Genomic DNA, 25,247 nt, shown 5'->3' on the forward strand with positions numbered 1-25,247 from the left:
ATGCACATTATAGGCTATACGCCTCAAATGCCATTGATAATTCTAGCCTTACGGAGCAGTCAAGCATTCCAAGGTTGTCATGCTCCTATACAACGCACGACTCTTCTTTCTTCGTAGAATCAATGACCGGAAGTATAAGTGTGTCTTGAACACGCTTATAGATGAGGACCATCAAAATAACCATAGATCCAGCCAACAGACCCCAATAGCTTCCGAACATGGCCTGATAGCTAACCTCATGAACATCCAGACTGAATACGATGGCAGCTCCCATCGCCCCAAAAACCTTATAAAATGCCGAATATATAGACAAGACCAGCGGATCGTTTGAGAGAGCGCCCATGATCCACCAGGCAAATGTCTGCCATGCACCATCGACGGCCCCGTAAAATGTATAGAGAGCAATATATCCCGCCGCTCTTGAGTCATGGACATCAAGAAGATGTGCCGGAGGGCGTCCCCGGTGAGACTCGCGAGCAGGAAAGACGCCTCCAACAAAGACTGCGTTAATCAAAACAAACAGGAATAACCATCCTATAAAGGCGCGTTGACGCCGACCCCCCAGCTTTGTATAATCAAGCAAGAGTCCCAGAATCACAGCCGTGACAAATTGGCCAAAGTCAAACCAGAGACTGCCAAACGCGCGAGTTCGCAGGTCAAAAAAGTAGGCATTGAAGTCGTTGCTCTGGTAAGGAATATACCACAGTCCAGCAAAGCTGTAGGGAAAAAACAAGATGATCCATGGCTCCCGTTTGACAACAACCCACACGTTCTTCAGTTCTTGAACAAAGCTAGTCTGTCTCGGAATCATAACGCGAGATCCATCATTTCGAATAACCTTTGATGGATCGGACACAAAGCATGCCACCACACTGCCCATTAGCATGAGCACAAAAAGGGCAATATAAGTGCTGTCGTTCACGCTTCCGGCCGTTGTGACCCCCAATTTTCGACTGTAGGGATGATGGCACCCACTACAGTCCCGAAGAATGAGACTCCATAGAAGATTCCCACGTATTTCCCCTTGTCTTTCTCCAACGGCAGTGACATGATCATGGATCCCTCTGCAGTCCTGTGTACAAGATATTAGACAAAGCTAAACAATACATTCGAGATGACTCACCAAAGGAATGCAGCTGCAACTCCACACGTGGCACCTCCAAAGTAAACAAAGGCCTGATTCATATTGTTGTTGTAGCTCCAGTATGAAGCCGACAGAAGGGAATACCCGATGCCGCCCGTTGCAAGAGTGATCTTGGGCCCGAGAAAGTTGCACACCGAACCCGAGACCAACGCAAATGCACAAAACAGACTATACAAGATTGTGTTGGCGTTATTACTAGTTGTAGGGTCTATTTGACCTCCCCCGCCAAGTGCAGATAAAACGTTAAACATGCCTACAACTGCAAGGTGCACGATAGCGATAATCACACATTGTGTGATCGGGGCGCGGTAGGCAGGAAGCGTAAAGAGTCCGAGAATTCGATATCCTTTTGGGACTTTATGATACACGTCCATATTCCCGGCTATCGCATCTGGCTGTAGATCAGGCTCCTGGCTGATCTTGGCCTTTTCGGGGTGTTTGGGGTTATCCATGAGTGAGAAATAGAATTGCAGTCAATTGATACCGTGTCCATGTTTCCATGACGAGCATTATATGTCTAACCCCTCACTTTGTATCAACCAACTATTGTATCACCGAAGATTGCCCTGATAACATTGCATTGAAAGCGGGGAAACGTCTCCGACTTATCAAGTGTTGCGCGGGATGGGTTTACGCGGGATCAATTCATTGGCTTTGCTGATAGCTTTAATATTCCAATTTCTTACGGATCATTATAGATATTGATGTTTGATATAGCAAAGATAGGATAACTATTGCATGCACAATCCAACCTGGCATGACTATCTCTGTATGCATGGCCTCTCCAGTGATAGTCTTATTGAAGGACGCCTATAAAGATACTTGCTAGAATCAAGCTACCGTAGAAGAACAGATTCAATTCCGTAAATGCTTATCTATATCAGATTTTGTGGCATATATGATATCAGCCGTCAAATTCGTATTTTGGCTGCCCACGCGCGTCAGTCGGCTTATAGCGAAACATATGTCCTCCCTCATCGGCCGGATTTGGCTTTCCACGACGGATCATTCCACTGGCAACATAAATGATGTCAAAGTTCTTGCCACCCCAAGTGGTGCAAGCAGGATTTCTGCTTGAGAAAACAATATCTTTCAAGTGTCGGCCACTTGGGCTGAAGACCATGACCCGATTGGAATCGAACATTGCAATCCACAAATTACCATCAGTACTGATAAAGTTTAGCGACAGGAGGCCAAAGAGCATTGAAGATGGAGTACGTACTCGACCACCATGCCATCGGGTTCACCAAACGAGTCGCGACGATCGATTAACAATCGCTTGTTAGAAATGTTGCCGGTTTCCAGGTCGAAATCATATTTCCATACGACCATGGCCACAGAGTCATGGAAATACACTAATGACTTGATTAGCACTGCAGAGCATGATTGGAACATGAATACACACTGGTTCTGTTATCTGGACTCCAACCCAGCCCATTTCCACACACAATTCCTTCAGTAATCATCAGGTGTAGGCTTCCATCAGGATCATAACGCCAAAGTCGTCCACGAGGGGTTCCATAATTGTCCGGGAGTTGATTTGGACCAAATGACATGGCTTTCTTATCTATCTCCGCAAGCCAGAATCGCCCCTTCGCATCAATTCCACCATCGTTGAATCGAAGCTCATCGCGCTCGGCAGTTGGAATAATCTCTTTGACGATTTCCATTTTCCCCGTCTCTTCGTCGATGAAACAAATCCCTTGGTAGTACGCGGCAATATAACCGGGCTTATCCTTCCGGAAAAAGACCACGGTCACACTATCTTCAAGATCAAGCACTCGAGCTTCCCCAACAGCATCGCCCGAATCATCAAGCTTCAAGATATAAAGTCTTGAGGGCTCGGAGAGGCAGTCGACCCAATGAAGGGTAGAGTCGCTTGCTCTGAAGATTGGGGCTTCCCCTAGTACCATGGGCTCTGGGCAAGAATACCATTTCTTCCCACCATCGATTGACTCTAGGCCTGCCATTTTGCCTACACAGAATTCTGCAGAATATTTGGCAGATGAAGTTCATTTAGTCTGGGATTTATGCATTCAAATGTGTATCCCGCTGTACCACGTCTCACGCTCCGTTGGTGGAGACATCCCGCGACTCATCCCACGCAAATCACGGGGGTCGCAATTTGATTTTATCAGATCTGTCGTTTGGTGTCGAATTGACCATTACTATTCCTTGGTTCCTTTCGAGATAATCCTCGATCAACAGTCCCCAAGCCAAGCAGAAAGAACCAAATCAGACAAATGTATCAATTTATCGCGCGTTCCCCCGGTCAGAACGCTCATTTGATTTTCCGCCCATGGGAATCGTGGGATGGGATATGGAAGGAACGATATAAGAGCCATAGTCGAGCAATATCAATCTATCCTTGAAGTCGTATTGTCGTTTATATCATGGAAACATACAAGAGTTTTGGCCAGATGTAATAAAAAATAACCCGATGATACATGCGCGTACGCCTCCCGAGGTCACCATCATTTCAGCTTAGTTTAAGACTCGCACGAGGATTACTTGGCAATCCTTTCTCTTTCTTCTTCCGTGGTCTCTTCACTGTGTTTGTGTTGACGGAGGAGCTTGTTAATGGACGGAATGCACGCGCAGACAAGTCCCAGTCCACCTTCTGCGTTACTGCTGAAATTAGACTTGACTCAAATACTAGCATATAAGACACTTACTCGGATAACAGTACCCTCATGAACACATCAATCTCATCAGAGCTATTTCTTTCACTGACGACCAGCACCAGTCGATAGATACTGAAAGCGACAGCAATGCTACCTGCTCCGAGGATCGCAATGACATATAGCTTCCTAGAAAGAGGCACATGTAATGTCCAAGCCAGGACGATAGGAAATATGAGAATGGCCAAGTCAGTGGTGACAGATATACTCGAGTCGGTCACAATGATGGCGAATCTGTTCAAACACATGCCGTCGTGACGATTGACATCCCAAAACAAGCGGATTGGGTTGCACGTGAAGATTTTGATAAACAGTATGACTGTGTAGTAAGAGACGATGAAAGCCAAGAAGCTGTACAAGGCAATCACCTTTCCACGATATGGACTCCACAGCCGGATCATAATGTATATAAGAGAGGTCTTGACGAAAAGGACCATGGGGACGTAGAACATCGTAGCTATATAGGAGACCTTCTTTTTTCTCAGCATGACTGCTTTATAAGAGTTTGCAACTCAAGGTACCTTGTATTTGATTTCACGATCCCGCGTCGTGTAAACGCCGTGAGAAATGGTGCCTCCAGAATAGGTATCTGCGTGAAGATTGATTAGCAATGCTGATCGGACCAGCTTAAGATTGTCCTCGTACAGAACAGAATTGAGATGCAATGACCCATGAACATAATCTGTTATGTGTCAGGCTTGTATAGAAAGTAGTCATATGTCAAGGAGGCATGTTCGTACCAATGCTGCATAGCATGATGCTATATACACAATTCATTAGCAGAGAAAGGCGCTGCATTGGAAAATACACATACCATCGTCTACCCCAAACGGGAGATGTAGTTTATACTTGGCAAAGGCCCGTAGAGCTATCAGGGGCGGGACTATGCTGAAACACAGGATTTGGGTGGCCAGGCTGATTGAATCCAGGCCCATAGTGAAGACGCTCGCGCAGGAACATTGTCTCAAGATAAGAAAAGTTGCAACACAGTCCAAAATTGCAGTCTATCGAAGCCTCTGAATCACAAGATTGGGCATAGAACGATCTCAATGAGTTGGGGGTTGATCTGAGGCGATGAGAACCACGGATGATGATGTCATCGAGGCACGTTATCGGAGATCGGAGATCTGCTTGTCTTTGGCCCTGAAGAACCTTGGGAAGCCGAAAGCTTAAGTCTCATTGCAATCTTTCAGAATCCCTGCGATTATCTCATACCAACCCCATCTTCATCTTAACCAGTCTCCATACACCCAACCACACTTAATTTGTCTCTCGATTGACGCCTCATGGGCAGTTCTCGGGGTGTAAATTAGCTGGCCTAGGCGATAAATTAGCCTGAAGCTGTTGAAAAAGGCGGCATTCCCTTCTAAGTTTTTACCTTACCCATGACTTTGAAGTTTCTGAGCCGAAGTCTTTCTCAATGGCTTGTCGTGCGATTCTGAGCTCAGTCTGCCTTCGCTCTCCTTACGTTAGATTGCTTATATCTGGAATCAGCGACCAATGCGGCAATGCAGCAATTTGCAAGTCGAGAGCATAATAAGACCTTATGCAAGCCCCGGGTATCCTCCCGATGCTAAGCTAGTTGTTGAATCAATCGCGCTAACTCAGGGATTTTGTCGGCATTAGTCTCTCCTTCCATGCATGGTGATAATGATCCATCCGAAGGCGCACTGAAAAACCTCTTCTAATTAGACTCTCGACGAATTATCCGGGTGTCTTACAGCCTTGGAGTTTTTCATTCATTCTTGATTGGTCCATCACATACGACCTGAAACCATGACAACTTTACAGACAGCCGAGTCGATACTCAAATTAACCGAAGAACTTGGCTCTACATTTCGAGCAAAACGTCCGTCTAAGAAAACCAGTTTTCCCTGCATCTTTAGCTTAAACACACCCGCGCATGATGATTGGACAGGACTCTCCTTTAGTGGGCTCGCGTGGAGTATTGGCAGCATTCAGGGTCTCGGAATGCATTCACCGAAGTTTCACCGCCAGCACCGCCCAGTGACCTTGGCAACTTGCCGCTGTTTCTTCACAAATCTTCATGGTCCAAGGAACGAATCGCTAAAAATAAATCCAACGATGCGAATGAATGGAATAGCCGGAGTTGATTTAGATGCAAAAAAGCCGTTAACAACCAAGCCAAATTCCGACGCCTCAACCTCGGTAGGTAGATCAGTGGAGCCAACTCCCCTAAGAATAGTTATAGTGGAGTGCTAGGCTTCCACGCAGGTGACCCATGATATGAAAGTCCAAGACAATAACAGCGGAGACTAGTGATGGTGATGTCTAACCTTAGAAGATTCCACTCTACTCCGGGTAAATGGCGATCATGCCAAACTGAAGAACATAAAAGAGGCACTGCTGCCCTGATCTAAATTACAATCTATCACTCATCTACTTTACCAACTCACAAGCCCTTCTCTACATCCTCTCTCCGCTTTCCATCAGTTCAGTCCCAATCCTCCATCATGCAGATCAAGAACGTTCTCTTCGCTGCCTCTCTTGCAGCCTCTGCCTCTGCTCTCCCCAGCACCAAGTCCGACACTTTCGGCATCGTCGCCATCCACTCCGGCTCCGGTGTGCAATATTCTAGCTTCAATGCTGCCAAGAGCAGCATCTTCGCCGGCCTCAAGTCCCAAAATGCCAGCTGTGCGCGTCCCAAAGAACAGGACGCCACGTTCTATTTGAATAATGGAGCGCTTTTTCTGTATGACCAGTCCGCCACTCCCCAAGAGGTCTATGTTGACCGCTCCGGAATGGGTAAGATCTTTAACCACCCTCCTGTTTGAATTCTACTAATCATTACTGAACAGGCCAGGGTAAGATTGGATACACCACTGGTGCTCAGCCCGCACCCAAGAACGCCGAGCGTCAGGGCTGGGCAACCAAGGATGGACACCTCCAATTCGCCGGCAGCGACTTGATTGCCTGCCCCAACAGCATTGACGGCGCTTGGTCTATTTGGGCGGATGCTGGCGTGGCCAACCCTGCTGGAAACTCGAACTGCGTTGGCATTGCCGCTAGAGTCGAGTCGACTTCCAACCCTAACGGTTGCGTCTACACCCAGTAGGCATGGTTGGATTGAATAAATCGATCTTTGCTTTGGATGCCGAGACTATGAAACGACAAAACAAGGGTTTCCATTATTCTGTCGTCTTAATTTGTTTTGTATATATTAGTCTTACGGGCTTCTACCATGTACCATTATATCAATTTCCAGGACTATGAATACTGTTTATCTCCTGTGTTCCTCATGAAACTTCCCTATTGTCCCGTACCTCCCTTAGCTTTCAGGCTTGGATAGTCCCTTTGTTCTTTCCAAGGTTGATTCCCACCTTCACCTCTTTTCACTTCAGGAGTTACTACATCTGATGCTGACGTGGGATGAGCGATGCAAGACAGCCCTGGATGTGGAAGCTGCGTTGAATTCTGTGCTAGAAAGCGATTAAGATATGTCGGCTCCAGAACTTGCGAAGGACTTGCAAAATATGACGCACCAAAGCTTCGACTTCCTCTTTCCAAAAGCAGCGACGCAGGAGGGAGTGGAAAATGAGGAAGGCTGTTGCTAAAGCTAAGAAGGCGGAGTTCGAGGGGCGGCGCAGGAAGAGAGAATTTATGAGTGGAGGTCTGCAAGTCTGTCGAGAAGGGCAAACAGGAAGTTACCGAGTATTCTCAGACTGTATGATTGTTGCATTGGAATTTTCCTTATTCGATATTGAATTATTCTACATGATAGGCCTGAATATATACACCATACAATCGTTGGAACATCAGAAGGTTGGGGAGTTAGGTGCCCACGTATTGATTATATTATTGATCCTCCTGTTGCTTTCGTCGCGGCTTTGAGATCCTCTGTCGTGAGGAACGAAAGAAGCTCTTCACAAGAGATCTGTAGATTGTCCTCCCCTCCACGGTATCACTGGCAAAGCCAAAGACCGTTAGTAGTATCAGGGTCAAGAAGAAGATCACTGCAAAGCTGACCCAGTAATCCACCTTTGTATAGCCACCCTTGACCCCCTGTAGCTCGGTGGAGAAGTAGGCCGTCATCAGACTGACTGGCAAGAATAACATGGTTGCTTTGGCCAACAGAATTGTGATGCGGGTAAGTTTCTCCACGGCTTGTGAGTCTTTCAGGGCAATCAGATTAAAGTTCTGCTAGAGTTAGCATAATACTTATCAGCCCGAGGAAGAAAGATACTTAGATACTTACTAAAAATGTCAAGGACTCCTTTTCCAACAAACATGACTCGATCTCACTCAAACAGTACAAGTTGATGCGATCGACGAGTCGCTCAAATCTTGCCACCGCAGCCGAGCTCAAGACCACTCCCACCATCTTATCTTTGGTTTCTGGGAAGCTGCCGTTACTGACCAAGCTTCCTTGTCGCATGTCAGCGAACTCCATATCTCCAAAAGTGGCGCCAAAGGCCAATGGCTGTGGATGCGCCGAGCGAGCCTCGTCACGAAGGAGCCGCTGGCGCTGTAACACACGTCGCATGATGAGTTCATAGCTCTGGTAGAGTCTCTTCAAAACCGCCAGTCGTCGACCTAGCCAGTGTAGCTCATTGACCAGCTCCACAATCGGCCGATCCAGCATCTGGCCTCTTAATTGTTCCAGCGCCACGCCATATTGATGCTCTCGCTTTGCAATTAGACCATAGCTGGAGACCCAGTCATCGAAGATATAGTAGTAGAGCAGGCTTGGGCCGTCCTCTTGTTTAATATTTGCTTGGTCAGGCCCGACATCATTGAAATGTCGGACTCGAATGGTCACGAGGGAATCGCTTTCCGACATGGTCAGATGCTGTTTCGAGACTCCCGAGACAATGAATCGGACATTCCGGCGTACAACATCCATCGTTTTGATCTGATCCGGCAGCAGCGCTCCCTTCTGCTGGGGAAAGGGGTTTTCCTGCATGGAAATGATTGTGCCGTCGTCACATAGAATCAACCAATTCCAGAGTCGTCTGCCCTCGGGCAAATCTTTCCCATTTGCATTGATTTCCTCTGGTACGTTGGGGGTCACAAATAAAGTATTATAGCCGATACAGGTGTCTATCTCGTGTTAGATCATTTGCTTCTGTTATCTCTCTTGCAAACTTACATCGTGGTCCGTGGTCGACTGACGAAAAATGCCAAATTTGATCGGTGACTTGTGAAAAGGTCAAGTGTTTGAATGAGGAGGTATCATGACCTTCGTCTTGGTCGCGTATATTCTTCAGGGCAAATGCGTTCTCGATATCATCCGGGTCGAGATCCAAGTCCACATCACGGGTTCGTGATCGTCTCTTCTTCGGTGCTGTGCCTGGTGGGGGCCGTGTGACAGGTGCGGTGCACATCATCCCCTGTAGTCGCTCCGATACCCCATAAAAGGACATAATTCCCTTGATAGCTTCTATTTGTTCTTCTGGGGCCCATAGGTGGCTGAATTTGTCAGTCTCTCAGCATTGAACAGCTCTGGTTAGATCTTACATCCATCTGGTACCAAAACACCTGGATCGCTGTCGAGATCGTTAGTTCGTCCCTTGGTCGCATTCCATCGAGACATACCGGTTGACTTAATAATGCTTTAAAGTCATCGGTAACTAGATCGGTCGCACAATAGGCGTCTTCATTTCCAAAGTCCAGAACAAAGTTTTGCGTGTCCGGTTCCTTTAGCAGGCGCATGTACTGTTGGAAATAGGTTGGATCATCGATATCATTGAATTTATCGCGAAGAGATCCTCGATTCCCCTGAATGCCTTCATAGTATTTTTTAGGATCAAGCGACTCGCGCATAAATGGCTCAGCCATCGCGACCGTGTGGTTATAGATCAACACATACGTGGGATGAGAGTGCGAAATCTCAGCCAAAACAAAGAGGTCGAGAAGTTGATAAATCGAGAATCATTTCAGCTTCTGCCTTCTCATAAATACGAGGATTCAGCCAAGACAAGTGACTAGCCGCTGAGCAGGTCATGCTTAAGCGCCCGGCATCAGCTGCGCCCCCGCATGTGCCGTGTTTCATGGCTTCTGCACAGAAATAATACACAAATAGTAGAAGCTTAGTAGATCATGTAGTTTTAATTAGATCAGGAGACATGGGACAAAAGACAAGCGACAAGGTTGTAACTGGGGATGACCGCCAGTGACTACCAGTGGAAGAGTCACACCTGGTGCTTCGCGCGACCGGGGCAATTTGCAGATTTGCCAGGTTTCCAACTTTAAGGTGATAGATGCATACTGTTTAATCGATATCATTTATAGATCATATTCAAACCTAAATCTGATATGACTCCGATCCATGGGACGTCATCTCAAGCCAAGCTTTGTGCGGTGACGTCGTTGAGGGGGCTAACTGATCGTAGATCGATTCCCGCTTTCTTTCCTCTACAGCTTTTCTTTCTGCATCAACACCATGGCGACCACCAGTGAGACAAATGCAGGGTCCAACCTTCAGGTGGACTTTGTCATCCAATACAGCTTTGGGGATGTCGGTGAGTGACCCAGCTTTGTGTGGCCGAGCAGTGTTGAGACCCCATTTCCAGACCAGCCAAACGCGATTGAACAGCTTCAGAAGTTGCTACAGACCCTTGCCGGGGTCGGCCTGCAAACCGAAGTTCGACAAGGCGACGAAGCCTCCTTGCTCATCTTTGTGCGAGCTTCCAAGAATCAGCTGAAGCGGGCGGTGTACCGATCGCGGTGAGTGCTCCCTTATCGGAGCTCCTTGGTGGTTTTTTTTTTGGAACCACCTGCTAATACAATGCCAGAGTCCGCGACTGGCTGTATGGAATCCGTCATGCCGAGCCCGAACCTGCCGATGCGATCGATCCCGACAACGAGACCGAGGCCGAGCGACTACGGGTCATCAACCACATGATAACCCTCCCCACTCACGAAGGAGGTGCTGGTATCACCCCGCAACATGGGGAATGGAAGAACGTCATGGCCGTGTTCCCGCTGCACGATCAGGAGACAAATGGCCAATGGATGCGCGAGTGGAGCCAGAAGACCTTTCTCTCGGAAGACGACTTGGATCAGATTCGCAATAAATTCGGAGAAAGCGTAAGGGCACCAAGGATCTCTTTATATAGGAGGTTGCGCTGACACCAGGAACAGGTCGGCTTTTACTTCTCTTTCCTCCAGGCATACTTTCGCTTCCTTATCTTCCCCGCAGTCTTTGGTTTCGGGTGCTGGTTTCTCTTGGGCGGCTACTCCATCATCTACGCCATCGTGAATTCGCTTTGGTGCATCATCTTTGTCGAATACTGGAAGCGCCAGGAGGTCGATCTGCGCTGTCGCTGGCAGACTAAAGGCGTCTCTGCCGTCCAAACCAAGCGGCGTCAATTCAAGCCGGAGAAGGAGGTTCGCGACGAGAGCACTGGCGAAGTTCGAGGCGTTTTCCCGGCAACCAAGCGTATGCAAAGACAACTGCTCCAGATCCCGTTTGCACTACTTGCTGCAACTGCTCTGGGTGTCATCATTGCGACTTGCTTCGCGATCGAGATCTTCATTGCCGAGCTGTACAATGGACCCTTGAAGTCATATTTGGTATGCGATCGTGTAGCTATCGTCTTTGTCTCCAGTTCTAACGTCACCAGGTTTTCATTCCAACAATTCTCGTCTCTGCACTGGTTCCCACGATGAGTGCCGTTCTAGTCTCCATTGCGACCAAACTCAATGACTACGAGAACCACGAGACGAATGATGCATATGATATTGCATTGACCCAAAAGGTCTTTGTTATTAACTTTATAACCTCCTATCTACCAGTCTTCTTGACAGCCTTTGTATACGTGCCCTTTGCCAGCCGCATTGTCCCTTACCTGGATGTCTTCCGTTTGACCGTACGGCCCTTCGTGTCTAAGGAGCATTCCAATGCTAAGAGATCAAATTTCCAAATCGACCCTGCCAGACTTCGAAACCAGGTGATCTATTTCACAGTGACCGCTCAGATCGTCGGGCTTGCCATGGAGACTATCGTTCCCTACATCAAGCAACATGCCTTCCGAAAGTACAAGGCCTACAACAAGAAGCGCAACGGCAAGGCCGAAGGCAACGGCGAGAAGGATTCCCCGGAGAGGCCGTTGCATGTAGTCTTCGACGACCCAGCGGAAGAAGTGAAGTTTCTCACCCGGGTTCGCAACGAAGTTGAGCTGCCTGAGTACGAAGTCACCGACGATTTGCGTGAGATGTGCATCCAGTTCGGTTACTTGGCGCTTTTTTCCCCCGTCTGGCCCTTGGTCCCCTGTTCATTTTTTGCCAACAATTGGGTGGAACTCCGATCGGACTTTTTCAAGATCTGTAATGAGTTCCGCCGCCCCACGCCGCTCCGATCTGACACCATTGGACCTTGGCTTGATACCCTCGGCTTTCTCTCTTGGACCGGCAGCATTACCAGCGCTGCTCTCGTCTACATGTTCAGTGGGAACGCGCAACAGGGTCCCAACGGGGAACCCACGGATATCAAAGGATGGACACTGCTTCTCTCCATCTTCTTCTCTGAGCATCTATATCTGGCGATTCAGTATGTCGTTCAGGTTTCCATGATCAAGCTCGAGCCAACGAATGCTCGTAAGGAGCGCGCTGAACGGTATCTTATGCGCAAGCGATATCTGGAATCCACACTGAGTGCGCAGAATGATGACGAGACTCCTGCAAACGCCTTTGAAGTGCCCGGATTGTCGCGTGCTGCCCTTGAGGAGGAGGCTCGGCAGTCTACCTTGCAAGAGACGGATCCTGCTGAGCGCTTCTGGATGCGTCAACAAGGCTGGAAGGAGTCTGCCCAGGTCGGCACTGGTATAATTCAAGCCCAGACCTCAGGAACCACCAAAAAGCAGCAATGAGGTGGTAACGAGGGGAAATTTGGCAAATTTCGGTTTCAGCAGGATGAATGCTTGTGTAGTCTTTCTAGATCGTGACATGTCTCACGCTGCCTTTTTTGACGGGATATGTTAACATGGACAATGTAAACAAGTTGGCACATAGTTCAGATGAATCTTATATCGTATGCATAGCGTGCTATGATGTTGTGCTCTTTATTATATAAACAAATCAGCTGCACACAACACGGCATCAGTCAAGGCGCAGTGTTCGAAATTTGGATTAATATTGTCGTTGCCGTCAATGTCGTTTCTGTTGCATGAGAAGTACAATGAGCTTTTCCATCGCATGGCAAAGACCGAAGACATGCTAGATAGTCAATCCATTTCTTTCCGAGGGCATGAACCATGTTGATTGGTCAGTTTTCCGGGGGTATAACCTCATTGTTGGGGTACAGCTCTGGGGTGGACTATAAGTCCGCCTTGGTATACATCGGAAGGCGCCGGCGGCCGAACCCCGCGCCCCGCGATTTATACCCCAAGGCTTTTTCAGGGGGCTCAGAACAACATGGATATTTCGATCAAAGTACGAACTGATAGTATGCGATAGTATCGTTATATCTTTGCTGGTTATGCTGATTGAAGGACTTCCAAGGTTGCTAAGATTCCCGAACAAGAGCAACTAGAACATTAACACAAACCTTGGAACCAACCGTCTTCGTATAAGGCCGGGAGCTTTAGGAGATATTACGTTTACAAACTGGATGAACCCCAATCTAGATTTCGTTTGTCATACATCAACAACTTCTCAGCTTGGACTCTTGGTCACAAGGGACATCCTTTCCCCGTAAACTTTAGAGCGATCTAGACTGGACGACCGCTGGAAATTGTAGCAACTCAATGACACGGGCCAGCCCCAATATTACACATACTGGCACTCAAACTCGTGCTGTGCCATGGTTTGAGAAGAATCTCGGTAGCAGCCTTGGTTGACCTTGATTTAGCTTATTTGTCTCTAGTGGGATCACACCGGGATTCTCCGTGAACGGGTCATGTGCCACTTGGTTTCATCATTATGCGTCTATAGAACGCCTTTTAGCTAATAATTTACTATATTTACTATGTGTATGTATGATGGTACTGGCGAGCCTCGCCGAGCTCGGGACTTGGGCATGCAGAGATTTATAGATAATTCCTGGAAGAGTGCCTTTTGACTGTTCATCGGCCTTCTACCGTTCCTTTTCTTTATTTTCCTCACCGAAAATAACTCATGGAGCATACAATTATTGTCAGTGATCTTGAAAAGCCAATCTTCAGTGCCGAAGTGAATGGTTCCAGGGGTGATGGATACCAAAGCCCAACACTGGTAGTCCCCCACTCCGACCCGGAGAAATCGCTTCTTCAACACTACAATCCACCAGTCCATGAATTGACATCGAGGCAAGAGCAAAATGCATCCAATGTTGGCCGAAGGCTTGCGAATCCAGCCCCATTGGGCTTATGTGCTTTCGCACTGACATCGTTCATCGCAAACTCTACAAATGTTTATGTGACAGACATTTCATCGACTGGAATCACCACGGCTTTGCCGCTGGTTTACGGCGGTATCGTTCAGCTCGTTTCAGGCATGTGGTAAGTTTTGTGACTCTCTTCCTCTCTGTCCAAGCTTGACGAATGTAGGGAGATGGCAATCGGCAATACATTTGGAGCTACATCCTTTTCCTCCTATGGTGCCTACTGGATTACAATCGGTGTGATGGCAATGGTCAAAGATACTACGGAAAGTGGTGATACTTGCCAAGCTGAAAAACTTATGGGGGTGTTCATGATGGTATGTGCCGTTGCTCAGGTTGATTGCAGTAGGAATTGACCCGTATCACTATAGGCATGGTTTATCTTCACTACCCTGATGCTTCTAGGCACCCTCAAGTCAAGTCTTGCTATGTTCCTCTTGTTCTTTTTTCTGGACATGAACTATCTGCTTCTCGGCATTGCTCATCTGAAATGTCGTCAGTCTGAAGGCGTTATTCTAGCATCGGTTCAAAAAGTGGGCGGAATATTCGGATTGCTAGCTGCACTTGCTGCCTGGTGGAACGCATTTGCGGGAGTTCTTGATAGCAACAATTCCTTTTTCACGGTGCCTTTGGGGCATTTTCCATGGTCCCCTGCGGCTCGAGTTCATCGAGGTAAGGTCAAAAACGTTTGAGCCGAACAGGTACCAAACACACGATGAATGAATGATCTCAGTTACGGGACATTAATGCTTTTGACAAGTTTGCCTCTACAAAAAAAAAATATCGTCCCATCAAATAGCTTAAAACCATAAAAAGAAACCCTTATTTCATTCTTTTTTAGTTACTGTGCAGACTAGTCAATGTAGATATGGGCCGCATATACTCAAACCAGTAACGAAGTTGCCGAATGGATTCTCTCTTGGATAATCTTGGACCATTTCTAAGATATAATCATTAGTAGAAACCTCACATATAACTTGATCTTAAGTACTTACCTCGGCATTAGCCACGTCCTGAGCCTCTAGACTTTCCACGATACCAGGGTAGGTGGCGCCAGAATAACCAGTCCAGATACCCGGGGCGAAAACGACATGCTTGAACCAGTTACGGCCGTCAAGACCCGGCTCGTACAAGAATGCTCGCTCCAGCCCCTTGTATTTCAAATTGACAGCTCGAATCTGGAAATACAACCTGATTTTCTTGTACCAGTGGTACCATGGCACGTGCTCTCCAAGTTGCTCGGTCAGGTCAGCAGCATGGGCATCGAAAGCCTCCGCCGCCGACTGGAACTCGGCAATCGCTACATCGAGAGGAGCAAACTCGAAACGTGACCCAGTTGGAAGTTGCTTTGCGACCGGCTCAATGCGACGAAGGTACGAATATAGACCCTTGGCGTAGTCGTTGGCTGAGAAGGCGATGACAGGAGAGTCAGCAAGGCGAGCCGCCGCCAGTGCCCACAGTTTAGTGCACGCAACGTGGTGGCTCCAATCTGCATCACCAAATTTCTCCATCCAAGCGAAACTGTCGTAATTTGAATGATAGGGATAGACTGGGTCCTTTTCACCACGACCGAACCCGAAGTCTAGACTGGCGACACCGGCAAAGTCCTGGAATGCGGTGAAATCACTGCCACTGCCCATTGTGGAAATCTTCCCGTTCCAAGCATCACGGACGGTTTGGCCGGCCACGGTCTGGTTGGGAGATTGCACTAGGCCAGCGACTTCATAAATCAATTTGTTTAGCAGGGGTGCGGCTCGAGGAGCAAACTCCGTGCCAGCAGCAGCAACATCCACATTGAGATACGCGACGTTGGCCTTGGAGAGCCAGGGAAGGTTGTCTTCAACCCACTCTGTGGAGCCAAGCAGGCCATATTCTTCGCCATCCCAGCTTGCGAACACAATTGTTCGCAGCGGTTTCCATCCAGCCTTCAGAGCTTCGCCGAAGCTACGGATAACCTCGTTGAGAGCGGCGGATCCGCTGTTGGGGTCTCCTGCACCTCCTGCAATCCATGCATCTCGGTGATTACCCAACACAATGACTTCGTCTGGAATGCTTCCCTTGATCACGCCAATGACGTTCCACAGTGGAGTCGTCACATATTCCTGTTCGTTGTTCAGGTTGATGACGACGTCTGCCGGAGAAGGACCAATGTTATATTCGACACCCTTATGTGCCAAACCACCGCCTTGCCAATACTTGTTGAACTCTGATGCCTTGGGACCGTGACCGTTCAAAGCCTTCAAAAATGGCAGAGCCTCTTTGTAAGAGATCGGAAGGGATGGAATGGAGGGAATGGAGTTTTGTGGGTCCTGTCGCTCCACACCTGGTTTGGATGCATATCCCGGAGTGGTTGGATCTCCTGGGAGGATACCTTTGTAGGTCAGTAAATGGCTCAACGAGGCTGGATAGAATGGCACATACTTAAAAACTGTGTACTACCCCTCTGAACAGCACTGGGATTCCGGGCAGGTCCGTTGGGGTAAGCCTCATACCCATTAAGCTCGGTGATGTCCCCGTCCTCTTGCGGATCCGAGTAGATAACCACGCCTACCATTCCGAGCTCCTGTGCGCGTTTGACTTTGAGGCCACGGAATATGCCGCCGTACTTGACGATCGCAATGTTGCCTTCTAGGGTGATATTGGCATTCACGAGGTCTTCAAAGTCCTTGTAGGTGCCAAAGTTGGCGTACACAAACTGGGCAGTGACATTGCCACTGGCTGAGTATCCATGAAAGACGGGAACTCGATCGGGGAGACTTGAAGTTGGATCTTCCTCCAACACATCTTCCTCCAAAGTAGCCTCAAAGGTTACCTCTGTTTGATCGTCCGACTTCTTTAGCAAAGCCAACCTGTGATCCACGGGGTAATTCAAATAGATTTCATAGGTAGCAAGGCTGGTATCCTCCACGCCAAACTCCTGCCATTTTTCCATGGTCCATAGAGCTTGGCTGAGGTTCTTACCCGCCAGGTGGGGCCCCGCGGTATAGTATGAGCTCCACTCCCGCGCCTTAGCTGCCGACGGAGTTTCAAGGAGGATTTCCTGCAGTTGGTCGTAAGTGAGTCCGTTGCCGTGCGGCCACGACTCGTATGGAAGGGGGTGAGCCCATGGGAGATAAGACCAAATAGAACCACCATCCCGTGGCAGGATTGCAGACGGGATCAAGAACAGCGTCCCCGCGACCAGCAGCAGCGCGGCGAGCAGGAGTGTGCAAGTGCGACGGATCGCATGGTGAGGGTAGCGGTACCGCTGCGGTGCAACATATACAGCCAACAGAGGCGTCGTCTCCGAGGACTCCATGGTTTTCTCCCTCATCTTCGCAATGTTTTAAGAGGATGAAGGAGGAGAAGCGGAGATACTCCAGGTATCTTGTTACCCGTTCCAAGGCTCGCGTCATTGGCTGCTGACTAACGTCATTTGGACCCCGCATGTAGAGATAGCTACGGTGTAAATGTGTCTCATTGGCCAATATCGCAAGTGTTATCATGTTTTTTACAATTGCGAGCGGGGTTGAGCAACGATAGACGTTGTACCTTTTCGAAGTAGGTCGATTGACTTTCCAGGGTTGAGTGTATACTGTACATGTCAAGCCGATGTGGGGAAGCTGATTAATATGAAGCCACTGCCAGAAGAAAGCCAGATATCCGTAGCTTACACGTCTCTCAAGCCTCTATGTCATATTGTTGCTAGCTAATTATAGAGCCAATTCCTGGATCAACATTATGGCAAGGTAGCCTCGAACTAAATCGAGTGTCTGTGAGATGAGCGCATTGTGTTAGCCAGGCCTCGGTGGTATATAACTAGTAGCTGCTGTCTACATGGGTCCAGGCTGCCTGTCCAAATGAGCCGTGGCACACTGGCACATTAGGACATCAATATAGTGTCTCCTTTTTTTCGGTGCGACTACACACTTCTGAAGACCGAACATGGATTTTGAATATGACGAGCTTAGGTAAGCAGGGTGTTTGACTGGACATTTCGTGGCCAAGGAGCGTCATCTTCGGCAAATTCATTATTTATTAAGACACCGACAAGGCAATTGCATATCAAAGTCAATTGTCCTTCATTAGTAAAAAAGTAGACAAGGCTTCAAACCTTGAGACTACCTTGGAAGCCCGGTCGGATATACTTTAGTCATAATGGAAACTCCAGGACAACAGAGTAAAAAGCAAAGATCAAAGGGACAGTTAGAAATAAGCAAGGGGATTTTCAATTTCAATCTCAACCTTGCCTCGTAACTCTCCTATAGGGGAGTTTGAAGTGGGAACAATACCTGCAGACTATATAAGCCGATCCTTGCATATGACCCCTTGTTCGCCTTTTTAGCCTGGGCTGCAGCTGAGCAGTTTCAGCTTGCCCTGTTGACGTGTTTGTTCAGTCAATCTTGTCTTTGAACCTATCATATCTATTCTTTGCCATGCACAACTTCTTCTTTAGTCTTATGTCCATCAGCAAGGTGTCCATGAGACCTGTATAAAGGGCCAGTCGTGTTGACAACCCTCGCTCTCCTGGTTTTGAGTTTAAAATTTTTCTCTCTCTTTCTGTCCATCGTTATATTCCTCTCTTTCCTTCTTTTTGCATGTAGTAGATCTATTCTTTTGTTATTCCCTAATCATAATGTCTATCTTTGGTAAAGCAGAACCCCCAAGGGAGACCCACCCTGCAATGGACAAGCATGATTCCGACACAGATGCTCAGTCTCAACAGAATGGTAACTCCAAGCCATCCAGCGAAAAGGAGAGCACATTGGTTGATGAGCCCATCCGAGATACTACGGCGCCCGATGATACAAACAAAGAGGCCACGACCGACTCGTCAAGGGAAGGTGATTTGAACGAAAACTCCGAGAAAGAATTAATGCCACAAAACGACTCGGAAAAAGAGGCTTCCAATCCAGACGGAAAGAATGAGGATAGCAAGCCGAGCGAGGAGCCCAAAGATGATACGGAATATCCAAGTGCCTGGAGACTCTTTCTCATTACAATCGCGTTGTGTTTCTGTGTATTTTGTGTCGCACTGGTCAGTCCGAAGTTTGGTGACATGGCTTGCACAAGACCGATATGCTGATGGAACTACAGGATAACACAATCATCGCAACAGCAATCCCCAAGATCACGGATCAGTTTAATTCGCTCGATGACGTGGGTTGGTATGGAAGTGCATATCTGTTGACCACCTGCTCCGTCACTCTGATGTTCGGCAAACTTTACACATTCTATCCCATCAAGTGGATCTACTTGATTGCTCTCTCCATTTTCGAAATTGGTTCTTTGGTCTGTGGTGTTACCCCCAGCTCAGTCGGCTTAATCTGCGGTCGGGCGATTGCAGGCCTGGGGGCAGCTGGACTGTTTTCCGGGTCAATCTTGATAATCAGTCAGAGTGTGCCTCTGGATAAACGCCCCGTGTATACGGGATTGGTGGGCGCAATGTTTGGAATTGCGAATGTGGCCGGTCCACTGTATGTTTGGCTCTGCTCTTCCTACAAGCCCAGCGGACTAATGATTTTGCAGAATGGGAGGTGCCTTTACAGACAAGCTTACCTGGCGGTGGTGCTTTTATATTAATCTGCCAATTGGGGCTGTCACATTTATCTTCATTGTCTTCTTCTTCAAGTCCACCAAGGCGATCAAGAAGAAGGCTGGGTGGAAGCAGCAGCTGGCTGAGATGGATCTCCTTGGGTCCTTGTGTTTCTTGCCGGCAATTATCTGTTTATTACTCGCTTTGCAATGGGGTGGTACTAAGTATAGTTGGAGCGATGGCCGCATCATTGCCCTTTTTGTTATCTTCGGCGTGTTGGCTCTGGCGTTCATGTGGATTCAACACCGTGGTCAAGATCGCGCCACTGTGCCTCCACGTCTAATCAAAAACCGCAACGTCTGGGGTGCTGCTTGGTATGCCATGGCACTTGGAGCATGCTACTTTGTCCTCGTCTATTATGTGCGTTACCCCGTCTACTTCTAATATACTGCAGCGCTAACTTTTCCTGCAGCTTCCTATCTGGTTCCAAGCCATCAAAGGGGCCTCGGCCATCAAATCCGGAATCATGAACTTGCCAATGATTATTGCCGTTGTGGTTGTGTCGATTCTGGCAGGTGGTCTCATCACGGCATGTGGCTACTATACTCCCTTCATGATTTTCTCATCCATTATTATCACTATTGCAGCTGGTCTCCTGTCCACTCTGGATGTCAATTCGGGCCACCCTAAGTGGATTGGATACCAAGCCTTGTTCGGTATCGGTCTCGGACTAGGCATGCAGCAGCCGATGATTGTCGCACAGACTGCCCTCAAAGCGGAAGACGTGCCCAGTGGAACGGCCATCATGATGTTCACGCAAACTCTGGGTGGATCAATTTTCCTCTCTGTGGCCCAGAACATCTTCCAAAACCAGCTGTTCCATAACCTTGCTGTAAATGCCCCGGGTACAGATGCTACGAAGCTGGTCTCTGCTGGCGCAACTCTGCTGCGCTCTGTGGTGTCTGGACCTGTTCTGGAGAGTGTCTTAGTCGCCTATAATCAAGCGATCACGCAAACATTCTATGTCTCCGTGGCAATGGGAGCATTATCGCTCATTGGTCCCATCTTCATTGAGTGGTTGTCAGTGAAAGGCAAGAAGATCGAGATGGCTGCCGTGTAAGCTGTGACGACTGCGATGGAAATAGACCATGCTGCTTTCCATCTCCTTTCTTTGTGTTTTGTGATTTTTTCCTTTATTCGTGCATATTCTTGAACTACTTCAGACGAACCTCGGATGAGGCAATATAATAAGCTCTATATACGAACAATGAAAGTCTAGTTGAAGGTGAACATGGACTCATTGTCAACTATCACTATGGATCAGTCATGATAGAAGAAAATTTGATCTTGCATTATCCCTACTGAGCTTCCTTTAGTCCTGATTCCTAATTGCTCTCTCGACTCTCGTTGTGGCGCCGACGATATCCGCAGCTTCACCGCCCTCCCCAACAACGGTCAATTTCGTGATCGTGAAGCTTTGCATTATTCCAAACAGATATGATAGGAGCCAGATTTTCCAGAGTTCGGCCCTCCAGGCAGGCATTACCTGGAGATGCTGGCCATCTACGCCATGTAACACAGGTGAATCGCAATCACAATTGGTCCCGCCGTGTCTCCGAGGATGTTGCCCGCGACGAGGTTGCCCGCCTAGCTGCAACCCCTCGTCGGTCCTTGACACTGGCCGATCTACTCCGGTGAGTACAAATTTCAAGGGATCCTCACCAAGCGCAAAACTCACGAGTTCTTCTTGTTCAAGCCATGGCCGCCCACCGTTGTCCAAAGATGCGCTCCTCGCCTCCGCCAACTTCACCCTTTCCCTTCTTCCAGCGCGACTGGCATCACGCATTCAGGCATTGCGGAATTTGCCCTTTATCATCGTTTCGAACCCTCATATGTCCCGCATCTACCACAACTACCTCCATTCACTCTCCACTCTCCTCCCCTATCAACAACGGAAAATCACCACGTTTGAAGAGGAAAAGCAATTTGGGGACGTGCTGGCAGATCTAGTCCATACGCATACGAATACCATACCCATTCTAGCGCGCGGATTTCTCGAATCCCGAAAGTATATCAGCCCCGAAGATGTGACTCGCTTTTTGGACACCCATCTGCGCGCACGCATTGGCACACGTTTGATCGCAGAGCAGCATCTCGCTTTACATATGACGTCTCAGCCAGTCGTTGATGAACTTTCGGAGGACCCTCACGAGTCATCTTCTCGCAATACCAGTCCGTCAAACTACATCGGAGTCATTGATACGGCTTTAAAACCCGCCCGCATCATTCGGTCGTGTGAAGATTTCGTTAGCGAGATCTGTGAACTTAAATATGGAGTCCGTCCACGCCTGGAAATCGGCGGTGAGCCCGATGCCTCGTTTGCCCATATCCCTGTCCATGTGGAGTACATCATCACAGAGCTGTTGAAAAATGCTTTCCGAGCGACCATCGAGTCCGGCAACGAACGGGAACCTATCGAGGTGACAATCGCCTCCGCGCCGGATGTCCCTGGGATCGGGCGTCCCTTCCAAGGGGATAATGATGGCAGTTTTGAGCTTGAACCTGCAACCAACGAAGCGGTTGGCCACACAAACCCGTCTTCGCAAAGCATCACAATCCGGATTCGCGACCGAGGCGGAGGTATTCCACCGGAAGTTTTGCCACATATCTGGTCGTACAGCTTCACCACTTTTTCAGACATGGACTTCGAAAGCTCGGATAGCGGCAATCTCCGGGCTCTGGACACAATCGCTAGCTCGGGGGGCCACATCAGCAGCATCGCAGGTCTCGGCTATGGGTTGCCCCTGAGTCGGGCCTATGCGGAGTATTTTGGGGGTAGTATTGCCATACAGAGTCTTTGGGGATGGGGCACGGATGTCTACTTGACTTTGCAGGGAGTTGGGAAGATTGACTGAAGGCCTAAACATATCGAACTGGCTCTATGGATGAAGTCATGGTGCCCTGGCGGTACCCATATCCATGACAAACCAGGTTCATCCAATTTATAATATTTTGCCATTCTGAGTTCCTCATACAACTGACACACCTTCTATCTGGATCACTATCTTACATGCTTATCACCATTGCACCCTGGTGCGTCCTTTTTGGACTGTGTCACCGTTTTCATGACAGGAAGGATATATACATACCAAAAGATCATGGTTGGCGCGGTTGGTGCGCGAGGCCCTGATTTTCAACAGCTAGCTTTAAATCAGGAGGGACTGGAATAAGCCAACGGTCTTAGAAAACCGAGACCAGAGAAGTCCAATCCTTGAAAGATGTGGACATGTCCCTCTATCAAGTGCTTCAGGCTCTACCTTGGAAGATAAGTACGCATGTGCAATGGAGCTTCATGATATTCTTTATACGATTCTCCTAGGCAATACAAGAGAATATACTTCAGCTGTCCTCCGTAGGGTTTTTTCCCTCGTCATCAGACCCGAACTCAGCTTCGGCGATGGCCTCTTTTTCTGATTTCCCACCTTCCTTATGCGCCCCGGTTGTAGGAGCGGAAACCAGCTTGGCAGCTTCGATACCGCCAGATGTGACATAGAGATAGTACTCCATGGGGAAATGATCAATATGATTGAAGAAGATGTTGAACCTGCAGACGGTCGTTAGCATTTTTCTGGGAAGGTAATATGACGCGGGCAGGTAAACTCACGCAGAAGTTTGTTCTTCCTCGCGGAAAATTCGGTCATAAATCTCTCGCTGCTTGAATTCCTCCATTTCGGTTGTGTATTTCTCAAAACCTACTGGTTCACGGCCGAGTCCACTAGCCTTGGTATTGTAGGTTTCAAAAATAGGACGCTCGAGCAACAATCCCAGACCGGGGGCCTTGGGAATGGCGATCCGTTCGGGGCCGTATGTCTCCGAGATACGGCTGGGAATACAGCCACTGCGAACGAGCAGAGCGGCCATAGCAACCATTTTGCGAATTTGGTGCATCATGAAGCTCTGGCCGTGCACCTTCAAGCTTAGCCACTCGGTGCCGTTGATCACAACTGGGGTCGGGTTGACCTTGAAAGACTTGATATGGCGCTGAGCGGATGCATCCTTGAAAGTCTTCTGGATTGTGTAGTTGTGGAACCTCTTCGTTCCTTCATATTGGTCCAAACATGCCTGTAGACGGGCGACACGGGAAGCAGGGACACGGTATGCCCGTTTGGCGGCAATGTATGCTGCTTTGATTGACTTGATAGTATCAAGGATCAGTCTTTGACGAGGATCCATGACGAAGGGCTCGGCCTCGCCCGCATCAGTCTGAGGTTGCTGAGTGTCAACAGCTGGCTGCGGCGTGGGATCCTCAGCCTTAGTCTCCGACTCTGTGGTTGTAGGCTCTTCATCTTCCTCGTCTTGTGTTGATGGTTCCTGGTCTTCATTGACAAAAAGAGATTTTTGAACGATGCTGCGAATATCCTCTGGAACTTGCTCAAGGATGGGTTCGATGTACTCTTGATCAACTTTCTCCCAGTAGCCTAGGACCTCCTCCTGTCTGGCATTGACATTATCCATGTCACCTGCCTTCTCGGCCTGCTCAATAATCTTCTTGCCGAGGTGAGTACTGGGGTGTGGCGGCAGAAGACAATGGCTGGGCATCAAGTATTCGTAAACGCGAGAATCGCACATCTGATAACAGCTGAAGCTGCTCGTAGCGAGCTCATAGCCCCAGACCCGGATCTGCGGGCTGAGGTTTTCGTTGATCTTCTGGACAATATCGGGGTCCTCCACAATCATCTTCAGAGACACCACATTGCCTGCAGCATGGACGCCCTTATCTGTACGCGCGCAACGGACGAAGGAGGATTTCTTGGGGTCTGACGCATTTGCTTTGGAGATAGCACGGGCAGCGACAAGAGCCGAGAAAAGGTCTCCCTCGATGGTTTTTTGCTGTTCATTCAGCTGCATGCCAAAGTAGCCGGTTCCCGAGTAGCCCAACATGAGCGCAACTTTCTTCTTGGGACGTCGTTCTTCATTGGCGATTTCCTCCTTGGAAAACTCGGTTGCGTAGATCGGGGCCAGCACTGCCTCTCCATTTTCGATTTTGCGCCGTTTTGTCTCGGCTTGCCGCTCCAGGCGTTCTCGTTTATCTATCGCTTGCCGACTTGCTTAGTTAGCTGTATTCAAGAGCGTGCGGGGAATGCTGCACCAGTACCTCCATTCATTTCGCCCCATATCGCGGTTCTTACGCCTTCTACCAGCTCCGTCTCCTGTTCCTTTGTTGTCGGCCATGGTGTGCGATTGAAGATTTCAGCCGGCGTGGGTCGATCAAGCTTGATCCAAAAAGATCGTGAGAGGGGTCGAGTGGCAAGCAATTGGGGCTTGTGATACTTGGCACTGAGGGTCGTTCGCAGAAGAGGAAGATCTCCAGTCAAACTGCGTTGCCAGAAGGTAGAGGCGCGCATTAACTCGGGACGTCTAGAACAATTATGTATGCTAAGATTTTTTTTTCTACTGCGACGTTCAATGCGACGGAAGCTAATCCGTTTTAAGTAGTCCTTATGCCTCAGGCAACAGTATTGGAAAAGGCCTTAATCATGGACCTAAGATCTATCCAATTACGATAGTAGATGTTTCTTGATCTGA

The 25,247-nt window shown here is 48.5% G+C and overlaps 11 protein-coding genes across 11 annotated transcripts; 5 read left to right on the forward strand and 6 right to left on the reverse strand.

The window, feature by feature from the left end:
• Positions 1 to 23: 23 nt before the first annotated feature.
• Positions 24 to 1,596, reverse strand: N7503_006621 (uncharacterized protein; the record flags this gene model as incomplete). Its single annotated transcript, XM_057066168.1, has 4 exons — positions 24 to 42; positions 99 to 872; positions 923 to 1,072; positions 1,124 to 1,596. 4 exons carry the CDS (start codon positions 1,594 to 1,596, stop codon positions 24 to 26), a joined length of 1,416 nt encoding a protein of 471 aa, XP_056919849.1.
• Positions 1,597 to 2,048: 452 nt separating this feature from the next.
• Positions 2,049 to 3,057, reverse strand: N7503_006622 (SMP-30/gluconolactonase/LRE family protein; the record flags this gene model as incomplete). Its single annotated transcript, XM_057066169.1, has 3 exons — positions 2,049 to 2,313; positions 2,367 to 2,499; positions 2,550 to 3,057. 3 exons carry the CDS (start codon positions 3,055 to 3,057, stop codon positions 2,049 to 2,051), a joined length of 906 nt encoding a protein of 301 aa, XP_056919850.1.
• A 594-nt stretch (positions 3,058 to 3,651) lies between these two features.
• Positions 3,652 to 4,760, reverse strand: N7503_006623 (uncharacterized protein; the record flags this gene model as incomplete). The annotated part of the gene is made up of 6 exons (XM_057066170.1): positions 3,652 to 3,772; positions 3,820 to 4,295; positions 4,347 to 4,414; positions 4,471 to 4,507; positions 4,566 to 4,585; positions 4,640 to 4,760. The coding sequence occupies 6 exons, from the start codon at positions 4,758 to 4,760 to the stop codon at positions 3,652 to 3,654; spliced, it is 843 nt and encodes a 280-aa protein (XP_056919851.1).
• A 1,459-nt stretch (positions 4,761 to 6,219) lies between these two features.
• On the forward strand, positions 6,220 to 6,964 carry aspf34 (cell wall protein PhiA). Its single transcript, XM_057066171.1, has 2 exons — positions 6,220 to 6,591; positions 6,645 to 6,964. Exons 1-2 carry the CDS (start codon positions 6,300 to 6,302, stop codon positions 6,899 to 6,901), a joined length of 549 nt encoding a protein of 182 aa, XP_056919852.1. The 5' UTR covers positions 6,220 to 6,299; the 3' UTR covers positions 6,902 to 6,964.
• A 677-nt stretch (positions 6,965 to 7,641) lies between these two features.
• On the reverse strand, positions 7,642 to 9,624 carry N7503_006625 (uncharacterized protein; the record flags this gene model as incomplete). Its single annotated transcript, XM_057066172.1, has 5 exons — positions 7,642 to 7,983; positions 8,042 to 8,886; positions 8,936 to 9,255; positions 9,304 to 9,332; positions 9,382 to 9,624. 5 exons carry the CDS (start codon positions 9,622 to 9,624, stop codon positions 7,642 to 7,644), a joined length of 1,779 nt encoding a protein of 592 aa, XP_056919853.1.
• A 604-nt stretch (positions 9,625 to 10,228) lies between these two features.
• N7503_006626 (anoctamin family protein) lies at positions 10,229 to 12,656 on the forward strand (the record flags this gene model as incomplete). Its single annotated transcript, XM_057066173.1, has 5 exons — positions 10,229 to 10,307; positions 10,359 to 10,512; positions 10,581 to 10,875; positions 10,930 to 11,361; positions 11,412 to 12,656. 5 exons carry the CDS (start codon positions 10,229 to 10,231, stop codon positions 12,654 to 12,656), a joined length of 2,205 nt encoding a protein of 734 aa, XP_056919854.1.
• Positions 12,657 to 13,902: 1,246 nt separating this feature from the next.
• Positions 13,903 to 14,838, forward strand: N7503_006627 (acetate uptake transporter family protein; the record flags this gene model as incomplete). The annotated part of the gene is made up of 3 exons (XM_057066174.1): positions 13,903 to 14,264; positions 14,313 to 14,463; positions 14,518 to 14,838. 3 exons carry the CDS (start codon positions 13,903 to 13,905, stop codon positions 14,836 to 14,838), a joined length of 834 nt encoding a protein of 277 aa, XP_056919855.1.
• Positions 14,839 to 15,029: 191 nt separating this feature from the next.
• Positions 15,030 to 17,459, reverse strand: N7503_006628 (M28 family metallopeptidase; the record flags this gene model as incomplete). The annotated part of the gene is made up of 3 exons (XM_057066175.1): positions 15,030 to 15,086; positions 15,142 to 16,517; positions 16,568 to 17,459. The coding sequence occupies 3 exons, from the start codon at positions 17,457 to 17,459 to the stop codon at positions 15,030 to 15,032; spliced, it is 2,325 nt and encodes a 774-aa protein (XP_056919856.1).
• A 1,302-nt stretch (positions 17,460 to 18,761) lies between these two features.
• N7503_006629 (MDR family MFS transporter) lies at positions 18,762 to 20,781 on the forward strand (the record flags this gene model as incomplete). Its single annotated transcript, XM_057066176.1, has 4 exons — positions 18,762 to 19,163; positions 19,223 to 19,602; positions 19,655 to 20,081; positions 20,134 to 20,781. 4 exons carry the CDS (start codon positions 18,762 to 18,764, stop codon positions 20,779 to 20,781), a joined length of 1,857 nt encoding a protein of 618 aa, XP_056919857.1.
• Positions 20,782 to 21,158: 377 nt separating this feature from the next.
• Positions 21,159 to 22,576, forward strand: N7503_006630 (alpha-ketoacid dehydrogenase kinase family protein; the record flags this gene model as incomplete). The annotated part of the gene is made up of 2 exons (XM_057066177.1): positions 21,159 to 21,355; positions 21,418 to 22,576. The coding sequence occupies 2 exons, from the start codon at positions 21,159 to 21,161 to the stop codon at positions 22,574 to 22,576; spliced, it is 1,356 nt and encodes a 451-aa protein (XP_056919858.1).
• Positions 22,577 to 22,993: 417 nt separating this feature from the next.
• On the reverse strand, positions 22,994 to 25,066 carry N7503_006631 (pseudouridine synthase PUS2; the record flags this gene model as incomplete). The annotated part of the gene is made up of 3 exons (XM_057066178.1): positions 22,994 to 23,265; positions 23,326 to 24,769; positions 24,817 to 25,066. The coding sequence occupies 3 exons, from the start codon at positions 25,064 to 25,066 to the stop codon at positions 23,061 to 23,063; spliced, it is 1,899 nt and encodes a 632-aa protein (XP_056919859.1). The 3' UTR covers positions 22,994 to 23,060.
• Between the last annotated feature and the right edge of the window lie 181 nt (positions 25,067 to 25,247).

Source organism: Penicillium pulvis (assembly GCF_028828015.1).
Source record: "Penicillium pulvis strain IBT 33274 chromosome Unknown contig_5_segment0_segment0, whole genome shotgun sequence".
NCBI lineage: Eukaryota > Fungi > Ascomycota > Eurotiomycetes > Eurotiales > Aspergillaceae > Penicillium > Penicillium pulvis.